This window comes from Petromyzon marinus, chromosome 2 (genome assembly GCF_048934315.1).
Source record: "Petromyzon marinus isolate PM22_M1 ecotype Great Lakes invasive population chromosome 2, UKy_Petmar_22M1.pri1.0, whole genome shotgun sequence".
NCBI classification, from domain to species: domain Eukaryota; kingdom Metazoa; phylum Chordata; class Hyperoartia; order Petromyzontiformes; family Petromyzontidae; genus Petromyzon; species Petromyzon marinus.
The window spans coordinates 17,372,586-17,396,231 of record NC_133668.1 but is presented as its reverse complement, the minus strand read 5'-3'; the positions used below and the strand labels follow the sequence as shown (position 1 = coordinate 17,396,231).

At 42.1% G+C, this 23,646-nt stretch overlaps 1 protein-coding gene across 9 annotated transcripts in view; it reads left to right on the top strand.

The window, feature by feature from the left end:
* The window catches only part of KMT2C (lysine methyltransferase 2C), a 179,892-nt gene that overhangs the window by 86,622 nt on the left and 69,624 nt on the right, over positions 1–23,646 (top strand). For 8 of the 9 annotated variants that reach the window (XM_032960234.2, XM_032960227.2, XM_032960275.2 and 5 more), the window contains 7 exons: positions 8,798–8,912; positions 10,590–10,774; positions 12,521–12,681; positions 14,374–15,731; positions 18,006–18,152; positions 21,404–21,508; positions 23,153–23,257. In XM_032960234.2, coding sequence (XP_032816125.2) covers positions 8,798–8,912; positions 10,590–10,774; positions 12,521–12,681; positions 14,374–15,731; positions 18,006–18,152; positions 21,404–21,508; positions 23,153–23,257 — 2,176 coding nt within the window. The remainder of the gene's footprint in view (positions 1–8,797; positions 8,913–10,589; positions 10,775–12,520; positions 12,682–14,373; positions 15,732–18,005; positions 18,153–21,403; positions 21,509–23,152; positions 23,258–23,646) is intronic. The other variant, XM_032960242.2, reaches the window with a different exon arrangement.

The following is a 23,646-nucleotide window of genomic DNA, read 5'->3' as shown; positions in this document are numbered from 1 at the left end:
TAGTAATAACAAACTCTGTAGTAGTAACTTCTGAGTCTATAGCAGTATTTGCAGACTCTTTGGTAGTATCTGCAGATTCTATAGTAGTATGTGCAGACTCTATAATCATATCTACTGACTCTGCAGCAGTACAGTGAGGGAAAAAAGTATTTGATCCCCTGCTGATTTTGTACGTTTGCCCACTGACAAAGAAATTATCAGTCTATAATTTTAATGGTAGGTTTATTTGAACAGTGAGAGACAGAATAACAACAACAAAAATCCAGAAAAACGTATGTCAAAAATGTTAGTAATTGATTTTCATTTTAATGAGGGAAATAAGTATTTGACCCCCTCTCCATCAGAAAGATTTCTGGCTCCCAGGTGTCTTTATACAGGTAACGAGCAGAGATTAGGAGCACACTCTTAAAGGGAGTGCTCCTAATCTCAGCTTGTTACCTGCATAAAAGACACCTGTCCACAGAAACAATCAATCAATCAGATTCCAAACTCTCCACCATGGCCAAGACCAAAGAGCTCTCTAAGGATGTCAGGGACAAGATTGTAGACCTACACAAGGCTGGAATGGGCTACAAGACCATTGCCAAGCAGCTTGGTGAGAAGGTGACAACAGTTGGTGCGATTATTCGCAAATGGAAGGAACACAAAGGAACTGTCAATCTCCCTCGGCCTGGGGCTCCATGCAAGATCTCACCTCGTGGAGTTGCAATGATAATGAGAACGGTGAGGAATCAGCCCAGAACTACACGGGAGGATCTTGTCAATGATCTCAAGGCAGCTGGGACCATGGTCACCAAGAAAACAATTGGTAACACACTACGCCATGAAGGACTGAAATGCTGCAGCGCCCGCAAGGTCCCCCTGCTCAAGAAAGCACATATACATACCCATCTGAAGTTTTGCCAATGAACATCTGAATGATTCGGAGGACAACTGGGTGAAAGTGTTGTGGTCAGATGAGACCAAAATGGAGCTCTTTGGCATCAACTCAACTCGCCGTGTTTGGAGGAGGAGGAATGCTGCCTATGACCCCAAGAACACCATCCCCACCGTCAAACATGGAGGTGGAAACATTATGCTTTGGGGGTGTTTATCTGCTAAGGGGATAGGACAACTTCACCGCATCAAAGGGACGATGGACGGGGCCATGTACCGTCAAATCTTGGGTGAGAACCTCCTTTCTTTCCTCAGCCAGGGCATTGAAAATGGGTCGTGGATGGGTATTCCAGCATGACAATGACCCAAAACACACGGCCAAGGCAACAAAGGAGTGGCTCAAGAAGAAACACATTAAGGTCCTGGAGTGGCCTAGCCAGTCTCCAGACCTTAATCCCATAGAAAATCGGTGGAGGGAGTTGAAGGTTCGAGTTGCCAAACGTCAGCCTCGAAACCTTAATGACTTGGAGAAGATCTGCAAAGAGGAGTGGGATAAAATCCCTCCTGAGATGTGTGCAAACCTGGTGGCCAACTACAAGAAACGTCTGACCTGTGATTGCCAACAAGGGTTTTGGCACCAAGTACTAAGTCATGTTTTGCAGAGGGGTCAAATACTTATTTCCCTCATTAAAATGCAAATCAATTTATAACATTTTTGACATGCGTTTTTCTGGATTTTGTTGTTGTTATTCTGTCTCTCACTGTTCAGATAAACCTACCATTAAAATTATAGACTGATAATTTCTTTGTCAGTGGGCAAACGTACAAAATCAGCAGGGATCAAATGCTTTTTTCCTCACTGTATATACTGACTATAGTGGTATATCCAGACTGTAGTGTTATATACTGACTCTTTAGTAGTATCTATCGACTATAGTAGTAACTACTGACTTGACAGTAGTATCTATTTACTCTATAGTAGTAGCTACTGACTATAATCGTAACTACTAACTCTATAGTAGTATCTGCTGACTCTATAGCAGTATCTAATGACTATACAGTAGCATCTACCCACTCTACAGTAGTATCTACCTACTCTACAGTAGTATCTGCCTACTCCATAATAGTGTCTATCGACTCTATAGCAGTTAAATACTAACTTAATAGAGTTCCGTGGTGAGGCCTAGTCCCGTTCAGAGCCCCCGGCCTCGCCAAGATTGCCCAACCGGCCGATGTGGCACCTTGGCAGGCTGGGGCTGGACTGCTACCACACACTATGAAGAATGTACCTCAGTCTTGTGTATTTTTTTTTGCATTTTTAACAAGAATGAGAATTTTTCCCCGCCCTCACCGATCACGTGTGTGCGTTGCCAGGGCAAACACGGGTCAGCGTTCTTGCACATGCACAGATGCATGCTTTGGCGCGCACTCAGCATAGTAATAAAATAATTAATAGTAATAAATTGTTACTTTAAAGTTGACCTCAGCATAGTAATACAATAATTAGTAGTAATAAATTGTTACTTTAAAGTTGACGGATGGGAAATGCGAATAAGGCTGGCTCACCCCCGGCTTAGCGCATGGTATCTGGGTATTTTTTGAAACGAAAACCCCACAGTTTGTGAGTTAAAAGCGTCGCAAGTTACGTCCACACACAGACAAAAAATGACTTATAGGTAAGATGTTGAACGTCTCTCACACCGTACGTAGCCAACCATGCTAATTGGAGGTGCGGTAGAAGGATAACGGTATACAATTCATACCTGCAAATAATACGTTTCATTTTCAAAAATAGGCTTTTCACATATTGTTCCCCATTGGTGGCCTCATAACACCTTTAATACATGCTAAATCAGGATGGTTAAGTATTGTAGACTAAGAAAATCTAATTGAATCTTAATTTTTATATTTTTCTTGAATGCATGAATATGTGGTGACTGAGTAAATGACTGAGTAATTTCCGTCACCTCCGATTAGTGCCGTTGGCTACGTACGTTGCGAAAGAAGTGAAACATACATAGAGGTCTGTAGGTAATACATGCAATTTAAAATTAATTTCTGCAAGCACTACAGAAACCACACTGAACTGTTAAAATTATTATTTCGTGATATTTGTACAGAAATGTAAGGAACATGCATTGAATTGTACTTTCCAGTTCCGTAGCCTCTAACTGAATTTTGTGCTTTGTGATTATTTTGGCTTCATATTATCTTCCTGCAACTTCCAAAGCATTCATTTTGCAAAATGGTTTTGTTCATTGTAATTCCAGTATTCACCTTTCCTGCAAACACTCTATAGGTGTTTTTTTAAGCTCAGATGTGGAATTCCTTATGAATGCCCATTGAGATAGTGTTGACTCTGTCTTCCACAAGATAACTGATTTAAATAGTAAAGTCAAAATGTGGTGGGGTGGTACGCATCTCTGCTCATTGCCGTGCCAATGGTATAACATCCACATTCCTATAGAGGGGGCGAGAATTTTCAGAGAACAACCAATCCTGACTTTGACAAACGATAACAGACATTGTATTTAGCTGGCAGACCAAGACAGAATCGTCTGAGAGGCCAAGATGACAACCATGGTAGACATGGAGCTGAGAGTAGCTCACTTCCAGGAGTAAGATTATTCTTAGGGTCTTTCGGTAAAGCCACATTGATAGAAAAATCTAGATTGTTATCAATCAGTAACAGCCCAATTTCTGACAGCCTTAAATCTGTTCTAGCTAAAGGGTTGAATTTCGCAGTCACCCCTAAACACATCCCAGTTGATTATATCATTGCCCAGGTCGACGTAGCCCTTAAGGTTTTGGGACACATTCCTGCAGACGTGGCAAGATCGGAAATCGTTGCAATTCTCAAAAACGCTAAGACACCTATTAGCAACATCAGCAAGGATGAGCGCTTTGAGCTTTCTCAACTAAAAAAAGAGAGATGACAGTCATCCTCTCAGCGGACAAGGTCAATGCCACTGTCATCATGGACAAAACCACATACAATAACAAAATTCAGAACCTACTTTAACACAGCCACCGTTGCAGTGGTTTTCTTACATTGACATGCTAATCTCTCACAATACAATGGCCACCTCCACAGCTTCGTAGTCCTGGAGGTACAGCAGCTCTCCGATCAATAATTTACATACAAATTCCATCTCTAGCCCCGCCCACTTACCCTTGGGCTGCTTCCATATCTTGCCCCGCCCACTTACCCTTGGGCTACACCCATCTCTAGCCCCGCCCACTTACCCTTGGGCTACACCCATCTCTAGCCCCGCCCACTTACCCTTGGGCTACACCCATCTCAAACCGTCATAACATCCTGCTTCAGCAGCTGTCCGATCTTACATTGACATGCAAATTCCCTCTCTAGCCCCGCCCACTTACCCTTGGGCTACACCCATCTCAAACCTTCATAACATCCTGCTTCAGCAGCTCTCCAATCTTACATTGACATGCAAATTCCATCTCTAGCCCCGCCCACTTACCCTTGGGCTACACCCATCTCAAACCTTCATAACATCCTGCTTCAGCAGCTCTCCCGCTATATTTTATCCTGCCTCAGCTCTCCCACTAGATTTTTTTCACCTGATGACGATTGCTTGTGCTGCGATGGAAACGTCGTGATATTTTTATTTTTTATTATTTTTCTATCTACGTGGTTTTGCCAAAAGACCCTTTGAATATGAATTCCTGCAGTCACGAAAGCTTTAAGTCAGAGTAAGATTGTGTGTGTATCTTGCCAGTAGTGGATAGACAATGGCTGATGATGACAGTGCTCTATATATGTATACAGACAGCTATATAGCTATATAAATACGAAATAGAATAGTACTGCATATGCACATGTTTCCAAACAAATTTTGTCACCAGGATAATGCTCACTTGACTTTCACACACCTTGTTAACAGAGAGGTAGTAGAACGTGTGTTCTGAGTACCTACCGTGAAACAGGGGGTCACTTTAAGTAAATTGACTGGGTTCATGTACACTGGAGAACAAAATCTTCGGTTTAATTAGCAAAATATTATAATAATGCAATAAATATACATAAAACTAAACTGCTTCTAAAAACGAACGTTATTAAAACACTCGATTCAGAGAAGAGAAATAGAAAAAAGTACAAATTATGCCAAAATGTTATAATATAACCACAGCTACAAATAGATTGCAATAATGTGTATACATTCAAACCCATTGTCCTATCTATGTGTTAAACAATCTTTAATATCGACTGACCTCTTTTTTTCAACATGTTAAGGGAAATGCGAAGATTTGCACACATTGCAAGCCAAAAGACCTTGTAGAATATAAATGAAGGGAAAGCAAATGCAGCAGTTCATTTCATGTGGACAAGTAAATAGAGGAGTTGGTGACCCTGACCCAGCGAAGTTAGTTGAATTTACCAAGTAAGGCGCACTGACCTATACAGCTCTTTTTCACAAGTGATCTGGCCACAAATTATCGCTCAACATAGTGGCGTATAATGTGGACACGTATAGCAGCCAAATGAATGAATGAAGGGGCGTATCCAGTCGTATTTTGATAAATGTCATGCAAAATTGTTAAAACCCATTTTTCCTGGATACCAGATAGTTTAGCAGTTGCCTTGGTATCTGATCACTAGTGGGTTAGTAAAATAAGCACCACTTGGTTAACAGTAGCTAATTGAGAATTCACCAGTGGCTGTCCTATGTGAGCTTGGGCCCTGCCATCGGAATGGTCGATTCACACCGGGTATGTAAAGATGCATCGGTTCATTGATTAAAATGCTTTTACCCTTTACAATGCGTGTTTGAATTACATGTGTAAGCATCGGACATTAACTAGATGAACAATACAGATGCAATAGACAGGCCAAACGAGACGTAATAAATGAGAGGATAAGCAAGATGGAAAATACCAATGAAACAAAATACATGAGACTGAGAATAATAAGACACAGCTGTACTTTAGATGTTCATTTTAACAGTGATTTTTTTCACAGATAAAAGCACTGGTGTGGCAAATTCATCCTATTACCCGCATAATTATCTGCAGGTAACATGTTACATTATGGCAATAAGAGCTGAATTGGCGTGATACTGCGCTCGCAGCCTATCCCGTATGTAGAATGTCTGTGAGCAGGCCTCGGGCTCTGACTACGTGTGTTTTGGGGAAATGGACATAGTGTCCTTGGCACTGGCAGAGCCTTGAAAAGTCTCAGACTGAGGAGAACGTCAAGACAGGCCTGAGAGAGAGCCCTTTAAGAAGTCCCAGGAGGGCCCATGGGGGGCCTGGTTTGAGAGGGCCGATCCTAGGAGGTCTCAGAGACCCCCACCATGCCAAATCAAATTGATAAACCCATGGGGTTTCAGGACTTGGATGATGACCCACCTTGCTTCGTCAAAATAGAATGATAGCATAAAAGAACGCAAGGCACTCGGCTTAAAAGATGCCTGTTGAACAGTCTCGGGGCAATAGCCCAATTTAAGGATGGAGATGATCGCAGTCAAGAGCAAGAAGTCCCATGGACCCGACGGTGGTGGTTATTGAAGGTGTTTCCCTTACACAATTCTTGGTGGGAGGGAAGTTGCTGTTCGGAATTGCAGCACAGGCCTTGTTGGAACAACAGGATGAGGGAAGAAGGGAAAAAAAGAGACTTGCTTATCCGCCCCAACAGTCTCTTTTGATAATTTCATGGGACTGGAAAGTGGCACTGGCAATTCCCAGAGCACGAGTTAGAAGCAGTTTCGTTCGGGCTAGACTTCCCAGAAGACTGGCCCAGAGAGAAGGGGGGATTGGCGTGCTGAGGGCTGCTGGCTCCGGCACCCGGCAGACTGGGGGGGGGGGGGGGGGGGGGGGTGGCTGCCATGCTGTTTGCCTCGATGGGAGGAACACTCGGGGACAAGTAGGTCCGGAGTATAATCAGGCTTGGATTCAGGCTGGATTTCACCGGGTCAACCCCAAGGCCTGTCTGGGGAGGATCGAAATTCCCACTGGACCCATGTAGGAAGCGGAGCCTTATTAGCAGAAATGTTAAGACTCCTGGAAGTGGAGGTTATAAAAGGTCTCGAGGGTGCAGCTACTTCTTAGCGTGAATCTTTATGGGGTTAGAGCCAACCTGCATCTCACGAGAAAAAAACATGACAATGGCCAGCTATGAAAACTGGGTTTAATGTAAGTACTAAAACCCTGCTTGTAAGGGTTTTTACTGTATTACTTTTTAGGTTAGAAAAATTTACAATAAAACAAATATTTTTTAAATATGACTGAAACCTCTAAAAAACTAAAGCCAATTAATCCTGTAATGCACAATGCAGTGCTACAGTAATTGTAAAGTACAGTTGTGAACTTGAACTGCCTGGAACAAGACGTTTCTGTGCTGTGTGGAGATGCGGATAACAACATGTCACCATTGCTTTGCATGATGTTAAATATTGGAGCTTCGGAAGTGCCGTTTCAGATTTTTTTTCACATTCCTTATTAAAAACCGCTATCGTATTCGGGACTATATCTGCCCACGTTATTTTTAGGAGATGCTGTAGTGGCAAGAAGGTTTGCTGGAATGGCACTGGGGACATACCTGTTCATGGTCCTTATTGATAGCAGTAAATATTATTGATGCCCTTTTCCTCCCACTTCCAACTCAACTTGATCGAGCTATCCCAGGAGGATACAAAATGCTTCACAATCTTTAACAATAACAAGCGGCAATGCATTAAAATACAAGTGAGTTACCTGAAGATATTTTTTTTAAGTAAGGTAGAAGCTTTTATTATTTTGCACATTCTATGAGACAAGTCGAGGAGTAAAAGTTGGATACAACAATGATGAGTCTTTTTCTCCCGAGGCACTGATCTGAGGGTTCTGTAGCCGGAACAAATGTTACTCTAATTTTGGTGTAATTTTCAGTTCACGCATGTTAAAATTCATTCCACCATTACCCAGTAATTATCTTGTGTGACTCTTCATGCTGCTGAATCTGCTTTGGACCAATTTTTGCTCACTTGAAGAAATTGCTGCTTTCCTTTTCAATTGTACTGAAATCCTTAATGAGCCATGCATTATTAAACCGAGTCGTACCTGGTTCTGGTTGTAAGGGAGTGTAGTTAGAGGTTTTTTTATGGATGTTATTGGTTTAGGTTGGATTGACGTTATGTTCCATAGCAGCCAAACCTTCTGGCTTCATCTCGTCTCTGTGCATGTCCCTGTCTTTAAACGCTGAATGCATTTGAATGTCTTAATTAATTTGAATAAAGATGACTAAACATACTATAAACTAACATACCGATGCCCAAATCTGATGTAATTGTTGGTATAAATGGAATTCATTTTACAAAGCATGTTAATGTTAAGGATGGCCTGCTTTAAATAACTTGTGTAAGCGTAAACATGGGTATGGGGTTGTACACACAAGCACACTTGAAACATTTGTGATTATGAATGTAAGACATTCTCAGAGTTAAGCATTTATCATACTCAACCTGTCATATTAGCTGTCAACCATGTCGTGATATGTGAATAGCTTTGGAATCGCTTTATTTTTGGGGTTATTAAAACTTGAGCATTTGTTGTAAAGTTAATGCTCAGTTAATGGAATGAATTGCCAAATTGTAGATTTATGACACCAAATGGTACACATGCACTGCCTGTGGTTGGACTAAAGTGTGACATTGGGCTGTCCACCGATAATGTAGAGTTTGTGTTGGATGTGGTTGTATGGATTAGCTAGAGGGTGGCCATGCTGTGGCCAAGAGCACACGCTTGTTAATCATTTCACTCGTTTATTAAGGTGAGATCTTATTAGGATACAAAATGACAAGGATAATTGCGACTTATCATCGTGCTTTGTTTTTTCGGTTTTATTTGAGAGACAGATATGTGTGGTCTTCAAAGGTAAAAACTAACTGGATAACCTGTGGTGGTATGTGTGCTTTAATAGGGAATCTGGCGATGACAGCAAGATGCTTGTGTGCGACACCTGTGACAAGGGCTATCACACATTCTGTTTGCGACCGCCCATGAATATTATCCCTAAAAACAGCTGGAAGTGCAAGGTAAGTGAAGAGCCTGTAGCACCCACTATGTTTACTCTTATCATGCGGAGGCACAATCTGTTCTGCCCCGAAAATCACCATCTTAATAGGACACTCAAAAAAATCAACTTAGTATTGACAGTTGACTGTAAATAAGACCCAACATGCTGCCTTAAAAGTAAAAGTTAAGCAGACATTTTGAGCTATTTTATGCAACTGAAAGCTTAACTTGTAATCAAGAAGCTTTTATTTTAAATCGCGATTTCGGTCAACATGGCTCATCCATAACGGGTCAGTAACTTTCTTACTTGTGAGAACTCAACAGTGGGTATTTTCATATTCGTTGGGTCTTTCGGTAATGTCACGCAAGACAAGCAGTCATCATCAGGACCGCTTGTGTTGCGATCGAAACGTCGTAGTTTTTTGTTGTTTTCTTTGAACCTATCTATGTGACTTTACCGAAAGACCCAAAGAATATGAATTCCTGCAGTCACGAAAGCTTTAAGTCAAGTGGTTGTTTTGTTGATTTGTTAAACCACCAGAATTGCTTGATGCACAAGCAACAATGCGCATCATAACCGGAACACTGAAAGCAACACCAACCCCCTGGCTCCCTGTACTGGTTAACATTTTGCCATCAAATATCTGCATAGACATGCAGACTGCAAGAGAGTTTACACGTTTTCTTGCCAATGTCAATCTACCCATCAACAAAGACCTCAACAATGTACCTCACCACCATATTAGAATCTCAGCCAGATCCAGAAGAACACTGGTGAATAGAGTGGAACAACACTGACGAGACCTACACATCACACTTCCTAGCGTGGATATTATTTGAAGACACTTGTGTGAACCGTCAACAACGTCAGAACATAAACAGGCTGCTGCACACAGTGCCATTGTGGCCATGCAACCCAAACTATGGACCCTATAGTAAACCACTAGAGTCTTTAGGCTTGTAATTGGAAGAAAATTAATTCATAAGGTTTTTAACTTAACGAGGCAGGTGCCATTGTCATATCTTTCTCAGGAAGGTCCTGCAATTGCCATGTTTGGCCATTTTTATTTGAGATGTTTTTTGTAAGTCTACAGCAGTACCTGTGGGAAACCACCACATAAGGAGAGAGGATAACACTCGCACTCCATACAGATAGGTCCAACATCCTTGTGATGTTGCCTCCCAGTGGCACCTCTTTTTACTGCTGGTGGGCATCTCGCACAATGTTGTGATTCAACAACTCCAACCCTTGAGTCGCTGAATTACAGGTGAATGACACCATTCCTAACCAGTTTTAAATCATGTTAATTTAATGACCAAATTATAATAATTATGGTTTACTGAGATTTTGTTTTCACTTTTTTACTTGTTTCATTGTCACATACATGGTGAGTTGTGGTCTTCTGGTTTGCATATTGCACTACAATCCCAGTGATTTGGATTATGTTATTATGGTGCACAATGTCAATGGCATTTGGTGTTTTAACCTGGCATGGGCACTCTCCCAATTAACTCATACAATGGATTTTTAGCAGGGAGTGTAGACTGAAGCACTTGAAGTCAAAGGAGACAAAGTGTGTATGGTACTGGCCAGAACTCCCTCTGTTGTGCCATGCTTATAATAATCAGCCCTTTCTAACAGTTGTCCCTACAATCTATAAGATTAAACGGGAAATATTTGGTCTTGTCTTTGCCAGAACTGCCGTGTGTGCGAAGACTGTGGGGCCAGGAGCCCTGGGTTGAGCGTGAGTGCACAGTGGTACCAGAACTACTCGCTCTGCGAGACTTGCCACCGGCAGAGGGGCCACAGCCAGCTGTGCCTGCTCTGTGGGAAGACGAGTCAAGAGGATGCTGTCATGCTGCTCTGCCAGCTCTGTCAGAGGTGAGTGCATCTGAATCTAAAGTGTTCATGAGAAAGTATCTCCCTGCTTAAATGAGCATGGGGTACTACTCATGTCCATTGACTGCTTCTGAGCTGGCAGTGAATATTTCACATTCATAATTGGACAGAACATTTTGCCAAAATTGTGACTTTATGAACCTCGAGCGATGATTGCATTGTGGACACATGCAAAAGGTTAGAGGAGATATGGTTATCAATGCAGGCATTGGATTGGCACCAAGAAGTCTGAAACCGAGGGAAAGATCAATCGCCCGGATCAAAAATAAATTTAAAACCTACTCTTAAAAATCTTAACAGCAGTGCATACTGACTGGTGGTACCTGCTATGATTACAGCAGTGCATACCGACTGTGGTGGTACCTGCTATCACTACAGTAGTACATGTGGACTCTATAGCAGTATTTATCGACTCTATAGCACAAAGTACTCACCTGACAGAGTGGCGTGGTGAGGCCTAGTCCCATGCAGAGCCTCTGGCCTCGCCTAGATTGTCAAGCCGGCCGAGGTGGCACCTTGGCAGACTGGGGCTAGACTGCTACCCCTGATCCCCCCCCCCCCAGCCACGATCTCCCCGGCCGCTCTGCTGTAATATCTACGGCCTATAGTGGTAGCATCTAGCGACTGTATAGTAGTAACTGCACTCATCGGGGTGGGGGGGACATCACAGAGTGAAGAATTCATCTGAGCGTTTAGTGTATTTTTATAGCATTTTTAACGCGGAAGAAAATGTCCCCCTCACTCCAACCGAAGGCGTGCGATTTGGCATGGGCCGTCCTCCCCACGAAAGGCGTGTGAGTTGGTATGGTTGTGCACGCGTCATAAAAAGCGCACAGAAATCGCACTAAACCGCTAATTAAACTAATTAAAAGTTGACGGATGTGAAAAAGGAATACCGCTTGCTCATGGGCGGGGCTTACGGAGTGGAACCTGGCTATTTTTATTTTACGTGAACACCACCGTTGGAGAGCCAAATCCTTCAAGCGCGCAAACACACAAACCCACACACAAACAATGACACAAACCCACAGACAAATTTTGACCTTTTTATATATATAGAAGATTAGTATTTGTAGTATGCCAGACATTCTCTATAACTGGAAAGGCTGTCCCCAAAATCCGTCTGAGAGGTTTTACTGTACTCTAGGCCAGGTAGCTTGGGGGGGGGGGGGTGTCCATGTCGAAAGTGGGTTGGCACCACTGAGTTTTAATTTTGACACCCAAAAATGAATAAAGTTGTTGAGTTTTTTATTTGATGGCCTCAGTCCAGTCACCAATAACTGCATAGCCCATTAAGTATACAGTTTTCACTTTAAGTTTTTGAATATTGATTAGTTTTAAAATATTGCCATGGATGTATCACTTTTTGCATGGCATATAATTCCCAATAAAAAATTTTTTCTCAATGAGGCACTTAATTGCCTGCCCTGAGCCATTGGTGGCATTCTACTTTTTTAATGATGGGGGCCTATTTTCTATAGAACAATAGTCACTGTTTACCCACAAGGTGGTACTTTATATAATCCAGTTAGGTGATCAGCTGAGCTGATCTTAAGACTGACATCTGAACTCTCAACCTTCCAATTCATGACCCGAGTACCCAAACTGCAGTGGCCAACTTGACCCTATCTCCAATAACTAATTGTTTTTCGTTATCGCTGACACTTTCACTTCCTGTCCGGCGATGACCTTCTGGCCAGTGATGAAAGGGCAATGACTGTGTGGCAGGTGGGTGCACAGGGGCTGCGACGCGACCATGGCTGGGGCGGACGTGGCAGTGGACAACCAGCTGGAGGAGGAGTACGCATGTCCTGGCTGCTTGGGACCGGCCAGGGAACAGCACCACCCCATGGACATCCAACCCCCTCGCAACGACTCCTCGAAGTCGGGTATTGACATATGTGTCGCACACCATTGGGAAAGACAATGAATCGATGAACCCAACAGCCGTCTCACGTAGCGGCCCTCTTTGCAATGCGATGTCCTGTGAGGTTTAGATTTGTCAAGGGCCCGAATACAGTCAAGTCTTTAGACTTTGCTGAGTGCTCATTTTTCTCTTGTTGGTTTCAGTGCCTGCATGTGAAGTTTTTTTTTTAAAGCACATTCAGCTCAGTATTGTTTGCAGCTGATTTCCATATTTATTTTCAATCATTAAGTTGTACTGCCTCTCACCGTCGCTCTGTTGCTTTTCTTTAATTCCTGGAAGTTGCACATGGTTACAGCGACCATTTGACCCACTTGTTCTACCAATCTCCCTTCATCTCATGTGAATTGTGATTCGTTTCCACCCTGACATTCAAGTTACTTGGCCCCCTTCACAGCCTACATTGCTAAAGTCTGCTCTCTGCGTTTACATGTTGTCATTGTTGTTCATATAACATTTACTGTGATAAACGTTTAAGGTTTATTAAATAAATTGGAGAGTGGAAACAAACTTTAACTTTTCCCAAAATCAACATATAATATATAAACAGCTTGTATTGTACAGAAGTTCCTGTCCTTTAGGTATATGCACATGCATATTCTAATGCTAAACATGTGCTTATATTCCAATAATGTAGTAAACTTTTTGTGTTTTTATTTGTATATTGCAAATATGAGTTGAATCAATGCATTTAAAGTGTTTGCTATCATCATCAGCCATATTATCCACTGCCTCTCCTGTCGCCGCAACTCCTCATGGTCCCACGATCCATCTCGCTCCAGTACACAGTCATCCCATTACTCCATCTCTTGGGCGATTGTCCTTGCATGTGCAATATTTCCCTTGGCTGTCACTCCATCACTATTCCCATCCATCGACCATCAACCAAACTTTTTAAACAATGTGCCCTGTCCCTGCCTACTTACCTACATTAACAAGTGTCTGATTTGTGTTTTCTGATCCCTGTCTTCAATCTTTCTGTCTCTTGGGTGTAATTTCCAGAATGCATCTCACCATGCTGTTTGGTGCACTTTTCAGCTTCTGTTCAATTTTCTTTGTCATTGGCTATGTTCCTGTTCATGTCATGTACCCATTGAAAATGTTCCCCTGAAGCCACATTTGTATTTTTCTTTCATACAATTCAATTTACAAAAAGAACTCCAACCTGCCCGTGCATGCTCCTTTGGTTCGTCATTTTGATTTGGATTCACCTTAAATTTATATTATTATCTTTATAATAATCACCTTCAATAATTGCTGTACTTTGCTGTAACTAATTTAGTAGGCTTCAATTTATTCATAAGTGGCTCTTGCATATTACATCAAACTACACAGCAATAGATTTAGTCACATCTTGAAAACCAGAAAATGGTTTCACATTGCCTTGTATCATCAGATCATTCTGGGAAAAATAATTCCGAAGGCCGCGCAATAAATAACATTAAATATTGTTTCTAATCTGTTTATTATTATTATTAATAACTAATTTTAACCTCTGCTTGAAAACATAAAATTGCGTCACCTTGTATTGTTAAGATACTTGTATGATAGGCATATGTGCTTATAACATAGGAACATATAAAAAATTGTAATCCTATTTTCCGTAAAGAAATGTGCATGAAAGGATTGTATTTGCGTGCGCTGTATCTTTAAACAGGAGCCGTTGATCTGGACGTCTCGTCTAAAGCGGATCCCTCTGAAGTTACAGAGCAGAGTGCAGAAAAGGAACGGAAGGATGTCTCCACTCGGGGTTCTGCAAAGCCACAGGAAAGGGAGCAGGTCAACACCAGGACTACCCCAGAGAACCAGGCTAATCCGGAGTCAAATGCCGCCTCACACAATAACGATGGAACTAAGCATAACGAGTCTGTGTTGGAGAGGCTCCGATTAGATGAGGAGCCGTGTCCGGATCAGCAGCCATGTCCAGATGAGCAGCCGTGTCCAGATGAGCATCCAGCCCAGCCTGTGGAGCATGCCCTCCCAGCAGAAGCACTGTCGACTCCAGAAGACACACAGAAATTGAACCCCCCCTCAGACCCATCATTACCGGGCAGCGGAAGCAAACCCGAGGAAAAAGAACCTCCGCAAGCGAAGGTAGAGAAACACTCTTTGCGGGAATCCTGCAAAGATGAGAAACCCCCTGCAGAGAATGAGCCTCGTGCAGAGCACTCGGCAGTGAATGCCGAGTGTCCTGCGGAAGTTAAGACGGATGAAGAATCTCTGATGGAGAAAGCGAAAGATGTTTTGGAGGTGAACATGGCAGAAGAGCCTCAGCAGGATGACAGTACAGATCAAGAAGTTCCCGTACAGAGTGTAGAGGACAATATCGTGGAGACCCAGCAAGAGATGCCACAGCCCATGGAGGTGGATGTTGCGGCACCGGATTCTCAGCCAATTCCAACTGCTGAACCAGACGGGCATGCAGACCCATATTGCTTAAAGGATGGCATTAAACTGGAGAAGGATTACTGCGATCAACCCGCCACAGAAAGTTACACTGAAACGGACAAGCTGCTTCTGTCAAAAACAGAAGCTGTCCAAACAGCCAAACTTTCTGTCAATGCAGCCAGTCCTCCCAACATGGTCGATGTGAACATGGAGACCGAGGAACCAACGGCACCGGATGTTGGGGCCCTCAAAATTGATGGAGAGCAGATGTCCTCATTAAATGTTGGCACTCCTCCTGCACATGAACTGAAGCCTAAATCCAAGCCAGAGAATGTGCAGGTGGATCCGGACGGGTTCTCGGATCTGGTGGATGGCAGCAGGTGCGCCGGCTTTGACTCGCCTATGATGGCGGATTCCAGCTTTGCAACAGAAGGGCAGGACTTCTCCATGCTCTCTGATCCAAGCCTGACGCTGGAAGAAGATTCCTTGAGCCCCGAGTTCTTCCTCGACTCTTGCAGCTCGGATGTGCCTTACTACGCGGCCGCGCTCACGCCGCCCACGCATGGCATGGGCAAACCCATGATGGGCAAGCGTAGATTCTCCCCAGGAAGGCCCAGGGTCCGGCAGGTGGGTGTTGTGTGCGCTACACTATGTACATTTGCATTTGCCCAAATTGCCAAATATGTCATGTTGAAAGTAGTTGGCCAAATAAGAAACCAAGCTTAAATGAGCATTTGGGGCGAGATAATTTTCTGTGCCGAGCTAGTGGTGCAAATTCAAGTTTTTCACAACAGGACAACCATCATTGATGTCTCGCAAGTACGACTGTACTTATTTTATGGATTGTGGAGGTGATAAGCTGTGACATAGAGAAATGAAACAGGCCATTAAGTAAGCTAACCACAACACTGACTGGGCAAAATGTTATGTGTAAGGTGATGTCTGTGTTTGGTTGATCAGAGAGTGCTGGGGCCCATACCTGTTTGCCAGGGCTATGGAGGCAGGGTTAGTGGATCATACAGATATTATAATGTGTTGTGAAACTTTTAACTTTCTGGGGTTCAAAGTAGCAAGGAGATGGCAGTGCCACAAATGGATGAATGACTTGCGTGGATTGTTGAGTGTTATCCTTCCATGTATCTGCCAGATACTCAAATGGTGCCCCACATACACACATAAAAGTGTCCACCATCCTTAAGCAGAACCCTCTTTAAAAGTGTTCAAACTTATTCAGGCTTTCTTGGATAAGGAATCTTCGTTCATAACTGTTATGCTTGTTATTTATTTAAACAAATTTCAGAATTTGTCCGATATTCTTTTCGTGACTGCGTGTTTTTCTTCACATTTCAGAAATATTTTACATTAGGTGCAAAAATATAGTTTTCTTTGTAAAATTAAGTGTCATGTAAATTCGAATGTTCTGTTACATTGAACTTGGAGGATAGCAAATGTTTTCAGAGCTCTTTTCGATCCCATGCTACTCACCACCAAAGACCTTTCTTAACAACCTGTCAGCAGAAAGATTCAGAAGTTGTCATTTGAAATTAAAACCTACTGCAATAAAAGTTCAACAAGAGGTTTGTCACAATTCTGTATTTCAGAATATATATTGTTTTTTAAGCTGGAATAATAAGGCAGCATCAATCACTCAACACACATTGCACGAGATAAACACGCTTTACAAAATCAGGAAGCTTGCCTTTGAGCCATATTTCAAAATGCTGACATTAATAAACCAATACATTTGGCTGGGTGGTCCAGGGGGCTAATGTCCATGTTGAAGCACTGAGTCAGCACTGCTGCGATTAAGGGTTCTCATATGGGATTGAGCTACCTGAGGATTATCTAGGTCCAGTTGCAAGTTGTACCAAGTTGCAGCAGATTGATGGTCTCTCTCCAGACACAAAATATGATTATACGAAGGAAGTTAGCTTAAATTGCTAATTCCAGCTCTTAAGGAAAAAAGTAGAATCATAAGATTTTGCAGGAAACTCATGAAAGCTAAGGATCGGTGCGATTGCCTTAAAATCAGACACTGCATGGGGCTATAATAAAGCTGTGCCGTTGAGTATGGGGGGGGGAAAGAGGACTGTTGGAGGGACTTGGAGAAGTAATTTTGAGGCGTCATCAATTTTGTGGCATTCTCATAAAGGCTAAAGCGCTGCTCACTATGGAAGGACTTAATCTAATTAAAACATTACATGTTGCTTTTTCCAAGAAAAAAAGCATTATCTACAACATTTATGGACCGCTGGCCAATTGAAACGGTCATATAATGATTTATACAGTTAGTAATTGTTGAATAAAGTTCATGTTCACTTTGTTTAACCAGGTGAGAACTCCAGGGACCAGGGTAGTCTCATTTGCAAGAGAGACTGGCCAGGTGGCTCAGTAGTAGACTGAGCAGCTTGGCAAATTTTGGTTGGGTTGAACTCAACAGATAATCTCTTTGGGGTCAAATAAAAGAAATCTTTAAATATTTATTTAAATTGCTTTTCTTAAAACCAAGCCCCTTGTACATAAAATTGGCTTCCATAAAACAAATGAAATCATGTAGATCGGTTGTCATCCAAGCATTAATTAAAAAAAAATTCCGTGAAAGCTCGGTCGAACAGGTAGGTTTTAAGTTATTGTTTTATACTTTGGAAGGTCAGGTGATCCCCAATCTGAAGTTGAAGTACTACTACTTTGTGAGGAAGTCAATCGTGGTTGTCCTGGGGATATTCTCACCCCTGCCATTCTAATGTGGAACTTCCACATTCCTGGCTCAGGGCTGTAAACAGGAGATAAGCACCAACTCGTGCTCATTTGAGTAAGGAATCTTTTTGACTTGAATCGTCTGACTGTGCTATCCGTGTTCTGAAAGTAACATACGCACTCCGATGGGTCCATGTCATACAGGCTGCTGATGCATGTGTCCTCGCCATGCAGGGCCGTGGAGGTGGATTTCCGGGTAAGCGGCGGCCTCGTGGTGCCGGGAGTTCGGGGAGGGGTGGTCGGGGTCGCTCGCGCATCAAGACGAGCTGCAGCCCCATCATCGTGCCCGGAGTGAGTACGACCCCTCTGCTTGCTGCGCCAATACCTTTATGTTACCATGCATGTTGAAATAAATACCCAAGGCTTGGTATATTGTATAAGGAGTTGGCGTGTGGCGCATCTTGCTGGCTTGACCAACAGGCGGAATTTGTTCTTTGAGGAAGAAAAAAAACTTTTGATAAAGAAGCTGGTGGGGATCTTGACTTAAAAGCTTTCGTGACTGCAGGAATTCATATTCTTTGGGTCTTTTGGTAAAATCACGTATAGAAAAAATAATAAAATAATAAGTGAATGAATAATAATAGAAATATCACGACGTTTCGATCGCAACACAAGCATTCGTCATCAGGAGAAAAGAGGGGGAAAGCTGCTCAGGTAGGCTGTTTTAAAGGTTTGAATGGGTGTAGCTCAAGGGGCTAGTGATGTTAGCATGTCAATGTAAAATCGCAGCGCCGCCGTCACATCGAGGACACGAGCAACGGCGGTTGTGTAAGTGTGAGACATTTAACCTGTTCGAAAACAACTGCCAACATCGGAAGGTAGGATGGAAACATCACAGCCAGTTATGACTTAAACTGATTAATAACGTACTTCCAATGATTACTCAGTTTGTAACCATCTTATCGGTTGAAATTGTGTCTCTATATATCTGGATGGCTTCATGAACGAATCTTTGCTGATAGCTAGTGGGTTTGTTTTCTCCTAATGACGATTGCTTGTGTTGCGATCGAAACGTGAAATATTTTTTTTAATTCTTTTCATTCACTTTATTTTCATTTTTATTATTTTATAGTTATAATGTTTTCTATCTACGTGACTTTACCGAAAGACCCAAAGAATAAGCTGGTGAGGGTGGTGACAATTTTAAAGAGGATACAAAGCCAACAGAGCTCGGAGACTCCAGTGTAGTAGAGGATGTGGGTTTCGTCTTAGGTTACAGTCAGGAGTGGAGCTGTGCTATACTTCAGTGTTACTGATAGAAAAAGTTTTGGCCAAAGGGAAGAAAGAGTTGAGCTGAACCTTATCCACCCCCTCAGTGGGCACATCGATTGTGGCCCACGGGCATCATGATATGATGCTCCAGACACAACGTCTGTAGATCCTGTCGGATCACCACAACCTCCTCTCCCAGAAAAAAATGCATTGTTTTCCATAACCCAGGTAAACTCGGCTTACTGTCTTGGAAATGTATAAGAATAGGTTATTCACAATTTTGGATTAAACTCTGCGTGTATTCGTTGTTGCGGTCCAGGATACAGTCTATGTAGCAGTTACTGGTGCACATTTGTGATTTGGTGCAGACTGACTAGATTTGCTATGCTTGTTTGTAGGAAAATGCAAGAAAGGTCTGTGTCCTTTATCCTTAAAACTTGTTGTAACAGTCATTTTGGAAATTTAGGTCAATGGGGCACCAATAGAGAGATCCAGGTTGATTTCATGCCTTCTGAAGCCTATGGGCCCTGAGATAGCTCCATAGATCTTCATTTGATCCTCGGAGTTATTTGTTGGCGCTGCGATTTTACATGTGAAGTTTCTCACTATAAAACGGTCTTCCTGGTTGCTATAATGTCATCCAGGAGTGTCACGTTTTCCCAAGAGCAGAGCAATACTGTGAACTTTACTGGAGGTTCAACCATTTGTGAACCAGAAATGTGTTCCCTTCCTGCTGTCCTAATCATTTCAATTAAGATAGTTGAAAATCATACAAGTAACAGAATCAGAACAGCTATTTGTCTTGTTCTGCACACATTAGAAGCAGGAGGCTGCTTCTGAATAAATAATTTGGGCTTGATGCTTCTCTGAATCCGATATTAGCCTTTGAATAGGCATCAAAGTATTATCAGACAAGCTGTGATGCCCACTCCGCAAGTACCGTAGCTGTTTGGTTAGTGAGCCACACAAAAGGTCTCCTTGCAAGAGATTTGGAACGTGGCAAACATGGTCTTCTAAATGTATATCATGAGACATCACCACCTCAATTCTCTGGCTCGGAGAGACCTTGGGCGTATGGATTTTCAGCAGTGAAAAAGTTAGGTTTTTATTGTTCACTACCCACCTTCTGGGGAGCTTTTGTTGTTAGTGGTTGAAGATGATGAGGAAAGTGCTAACCGCTTACCATGAAAAAACTAGGTTCTTAGCTAAACTTGGGTTTTGTAGGCAATCATCAGTACATTCTCTCCCCGCCCTTCTCTAATAAAATAAACCTTTATGAAGGAAGTTGTGGTTTCGATCAGTCGAGTCATCATTGAGGGGTGACCGAGTTGTCATTGTGCTCAAGGAGTAAAGTTGCTTCGTTTTATCTTTATTTAATGATGCCTTTTTGCTTGGCTTTGTTAATAATGATACTGACGTCATCAGATGCAGTCACATGGATGGATATCATGCTGCCATTCGCTCATCCGGGCTTACCTCACGCACACAAGTGCCATAAAATATTTTTATACATTTCTGGTGGCGTGTGTGGCTCTGGATGGTGTTCAGGATGGTGAGCAATGTTGACAGCTATTATGAAAAATAGGTTCGATGAAGAACAAATCTCATCTCTTCCACAGTGCTATTCTGCTAGATAGGCCATTGGGATGATCAGTATTTGACATGTGGTACACAGTGCATGCTATGGAAGGTGATGAGTGGGGAACCACTTTTACCTTTTTCTGAAAGCACTACAGGGTTGATCAAACCTCTCCCAGGATCAACAATTTATTCAGGGGTGAAAGAGATGGGAAAATATTCATTTACGTACATTTCAAAATACTGATCATGTTTAGCAACCCCTTACAGTGGAGGCTCATTAATGTGACCACAAAGATATTGGATGCAGGTGTTGCTGCTGACCAGTAATTTAATGAATATTTAATGACACCATTATCTGTTGCTGAGCAACTGGTATAAAATTATGACTATTTTTTTTTAAAGCTGTCGGGCATTTATGTTTTGCCTGCCTTATGTATATCTATCAATTTACTTATCAAGCCACTGACTCCATTCTGGCATTACTTTTTACTGGGAAGAGTGTGTTTGTGTAGCAGTTTTCCCCATAGTTTAATCTGTTATTTGCGAACTCTGCAGTGAATCGGTCATATAGATCAGAGTCAGTGTCTCCCATTTCAACTAAGCGATGAGGTGGCGCTCATCTGTTTTCAGCCGAGCTAGTAGTGTAACTTTCACATGGCTGTGACGAAATGCATTCTCGGCTTCAGAACAGCCTCTCTTCAACGATTAGGACATTAACTTCCTCTCTTACATTGCTTTGTACCCGACAGCTGCCAGTGCCAGAAGAATCGCCAACCAAAGAGGATGAGGAGGAGAACACGATGCATAATACCCTGGTGCTCTTCTCGAAAGAAGACAAGTACACTCTCTTGCAGGTGGACTGCACTGCATATTCTCAAATTTTAACTTTGTTTATTGGCCCAAACGGTACAAGTTGCTCACAAGTCATCCTCAAAGCGTAAATGAAGTAACAATCCAATATTTCGTTTAATTTTATTTCACCAAAGTAATGGTGCAGTTTAAATCTGTCAACTAAAAAAAACGATTGATTTACCTTTGGAATCATGTCCAATTGCCTCAGACTGAGGACCACCGTTCCAGGTTCAAAATGGCCCTGGCTGTCACCGACCTGTGCTTTGGCTTCGTGTGACCGGGGAGCTCCAACCATGCACCTTGCACGCAAGATAGACGCTTTAAAGAGTGCTACTATGTTGTTTGTCCTCTGAATGACTTAATGTTGTCTTTTTCATATTAACGAAGTTTCATATTCATGTGCAACAGTCCAGGACATGCAGCCTAGTTGTGCATGTTCAAAGTAAGCTATTTTGGTATTGGTTTTTTTAATTTCTATGTTGACAATTGTTCAAAACTATATATTCAGTACAACCACTTGCAGATGGAATTCTGGGTAAACCAGAAAGGCTACCAAAATAAATAACTAAACATTTACAAAGACACCAGAACGACTGACCAGACCACTGTAAGAGCACACATTATATGTGCTTATTATGACTAGACAGTGTAAGATGCTGCCCCCCGACTATTGTAGTCCATTACATGCCTAAATGGATGAGCAATTCTCAAACTATATACAACATATACCCATCTAGGTGAACCCATGCACCTAAACACCACGTTTATAGAGTATACGTGTTTTGCTAGTGCTCTCATGTTCGTTTATGTACTTATTTCAAATTTGCGTTTCACAAAAACAAACCCCTCAATTGCATGAGAATTGGTCTGTTCCTTGGGTTCGTTAATGATCCTTCTACCTCTGCTTCATGGTGATAGTAAGTGACTCGGACTAAATTGTACACTGCTTGTCATGTTACTTACACAGAAAATATAAAAATTTTATTCGTCTCAAACACTGGTCATTATTCCATCTCACGACATGTCCTGCCCATCTACACTTATTCTTATTATCAGTCAGTTATATCTATAACTTAATTGATATTAATGTAATTGCATGGGCTAGTTAAATTACCCTCCTGACCAAAACTATACACTTTGAACCCTAAGTCTGGGGTTTACAGGCAAATAATGTCTCTAAAGTAATTTAGACTAATTCAATGTAGCTGATTTGTGAAATTAGTCTACCGACTTAATATATACACATTGAACTCTGAACTCTGGGGACTGTCACACAACCTCTTGAAGGTTACCTCTAAGACAGTGACAGTTGATTTGATTTAAAGGTAGTAATACTAATTCAATTTATTTAAGTTGTACTATTATTCATGTATGTGAAATCGCTATTAATCCAAATTTAATGTTTTTAAAATATGTTTAAGTTGTATTAATATGGATTTCACATATATGTGAAATTGTCTTATAATTGCAATGTACCATTTAAATTTGTTGATATTCTGCATTTGTTAAATGTTTTAAAATATTCTGTACAGTTGTGTTCTTGGAGGAGTTGTTTTAATAAGTGAATAAGCATGATCGCAGTACATTTAATCTTGCCCTCTGCCAATGTTGATTGATCTGCACTTGCTGTGTGTGTGTGTGCACAGGACATGTGTGTTGTATGTGGAAGCTTTGGATTGGGAGCTGAGGGTCGCCTACTTGCCTGCTCACAGTGCGGACAGTGTTACCATCCTTACTGTGTCAGTGTTAAAGTAAGTTCATACTTGCATGTTCATCAGAGGCTATGATGTGTTAAAACAAGAGGGATTCATGTATTGAAAAGTCAGTGATTTACTGATCAAATGAGTATTGAGGCAGTGCTCATCTCCTGTGTACAGCCCTGAGGAAGTGGTGGACATTCCAGGATGTTATGGCAAGAACGAGTATCCATAGTACAACCACTGTTGACTCAACAAAGTGGTACTCCTTTTATCTATCCCGGAGATATGATGGGCTGAGTTTAAATTGCTATGAGAATTTCATACGGTGGACAGTCTACATAGTGGTGGGGAACCTGTGGCCCGTGGAGCCCCTCATGGTAGTCTGGTCTAAGTATCTCTCGGGTGATGCGTGGGGGTCATGATTAGTGCACAAGCACGGT